This window comes from Gossypium hirsutum, chromosome D08 (assembly GCF_007990345.1).
Source record: "Gossypium hirsutum isolate 1008001.06 chromosome D08, Gossypium_hirsutum_v2.1, whole genome shotgun sequence".
In the NCBI taxonomy this organism is placed as follows: Eukaryota; Viridiplantae; Streptophyta; class Magnoliopsida; order Malvales; family Malvaceae; genus Gossypium; species Gossypium hirsutum.
The window spans coordinates 46,701,736-46,703,260 of record NC_053444.1 but is presented as its reverse complement, the minus strand read 5'-3'; the positions used below and the strand labels follow the sequence as shown (position 1 = coordinate 46,703,260).

Sequence of the window (1,525 nt, the reverse complement as noted above, 5' to 3'; positions counted from 1 at the left end):
GATAAACTATACGAATAATTACTTAACTTTAAAAAAAATTCATTTTAAACATCTAAATAAAAGAGTTTAATAAATAAACATTTACATTATAAAAATTGTTAATTTTAGTCGGTCTCATTAAAATTGCAAACTGAAGTCTTGCGTGACATTCTAGCTTTATTTATTTATTTATTTATTTTGCACTTAGGATTTATTATTTTGTATTTAAATAATTTATTTTCATTTTAAAACTCTCCATGAATGCACATGTCAAAACTTAATAGAGAACAGCGGCTACACCACCAACGACGGCTGCGGCTTTGAGAGTAGCGGCACCAGAAGTACCTGGTTCTGGTGCGCCGTCGCTGACTAGAGTATTCGGTTTTGAAACATTTAAAAGATGAACAAATTGTATATGAAGGAAGTCTTGTTAGAGATTCTGTTTCTTATAATGCCATGTAAATGGGCATGGTTTAGTGGGTCAACCAAGGCCTTCTGTACTCAGTGTTTCACCAAATAAAAACAAAACCAAAATCATTAAAATTAGCAGAAAAAACTAAAGATGATGTAAGTTGAATTGAATAATCAGCGACTGGCAAGGGTTAACAACGGCGTGGGGGCTGCCAATAGGGGAAGGAATACTATCACAATCCGATACAACTGAAGGAGAGGAGGTAGAAGGCTTAGAGATGGCGTCGTTGTAGCTCTTATTAATAGCATAATAACGACCCAAAGCAGGCAAAGTATGGGACAAAAGTGGATCCACCTCACGGGCGAAGCCTAACTCAGTGCAGGCCTTGAGTTCATCAAGGTCTTCATCTGTTACGCTCTTGCTTCTCCTTTTCTTGATGTTTCGTTTCCTTCTAAGCCATGCTTCGTCGCGGAAAATGTCTGGTGGCCATGATGGATGTTTGTAAAGCGGAACTGAAGGCGGCATCATCATCAGCGCTGCCACCGCCGGATGGCCCACTAAAGCATGCCCATTTATCATGGTATTATAAGAAACAAAGTCTCTAACAAGACTTCCTTCAAATACAATCTGGGCATCTTTTAAATGTTTCAAAACCGAATATTCTAGCTGTAATGCTCCAATATTGCCCGACCCAAACCAGAAATAAATAAACAAAAAATAAAGACCAAATGGAAATAGTCCAAAAATAGTCCATTTACACTGGGCTCAATATGGCCCAAACTAAACCCACTACCCAAAATTAAGCCCGAATATCCCTAGCCCAAAACCAAAACAAAATAGAAACCCTAGGGTTTCGGAAATGCCAGCCGCCGCAGCAGTAGCCTCCACGCACGCGTCGAGCTTCCACCCCACACACACCCCAGCTGGCCTCCGTACCGCCACGTCAACCTCCGTACACCATGCCTGCAAATAGAAAGAAAACAACGCAACAGAAACAACAAAAAAGAAAGAAACGAAATAATAGAGAAAGGATTTTGTATTGTTCTTTTTTATTTTATATTTTGTATCTTCGGCTATAAAAAGCCATTTTTCCAGAATTTGTAAAGGGGGTTACGCACACTGATTGTATTGAAA

General features: G+C 39.0%; 1 protein-coding gene across 1 annotated transcript; it reads right to left on the bottom strand.

The window, feature by feature from the left end:
• Positions 1 to 417: 417 nt before the first annotated feature.
• Positions 418 to 1,001, bottom strand: LOC107918325 (uncharacterized). The gene has a single exon (XM_016847860.2). The coding sequence runs from the start codon at positions 968 to 970 to the stop codon at positions 536 to 538; it is 435 nt and encodes a 144-aa protein (XP_016703349.1). The 5' UTR covers positions 971 to 1,001; the 3' UTR covers positions 418 to 535.
• Between the last annotated feature and the right edge of the window lie 524 nt (positions 1,002 to 1,525).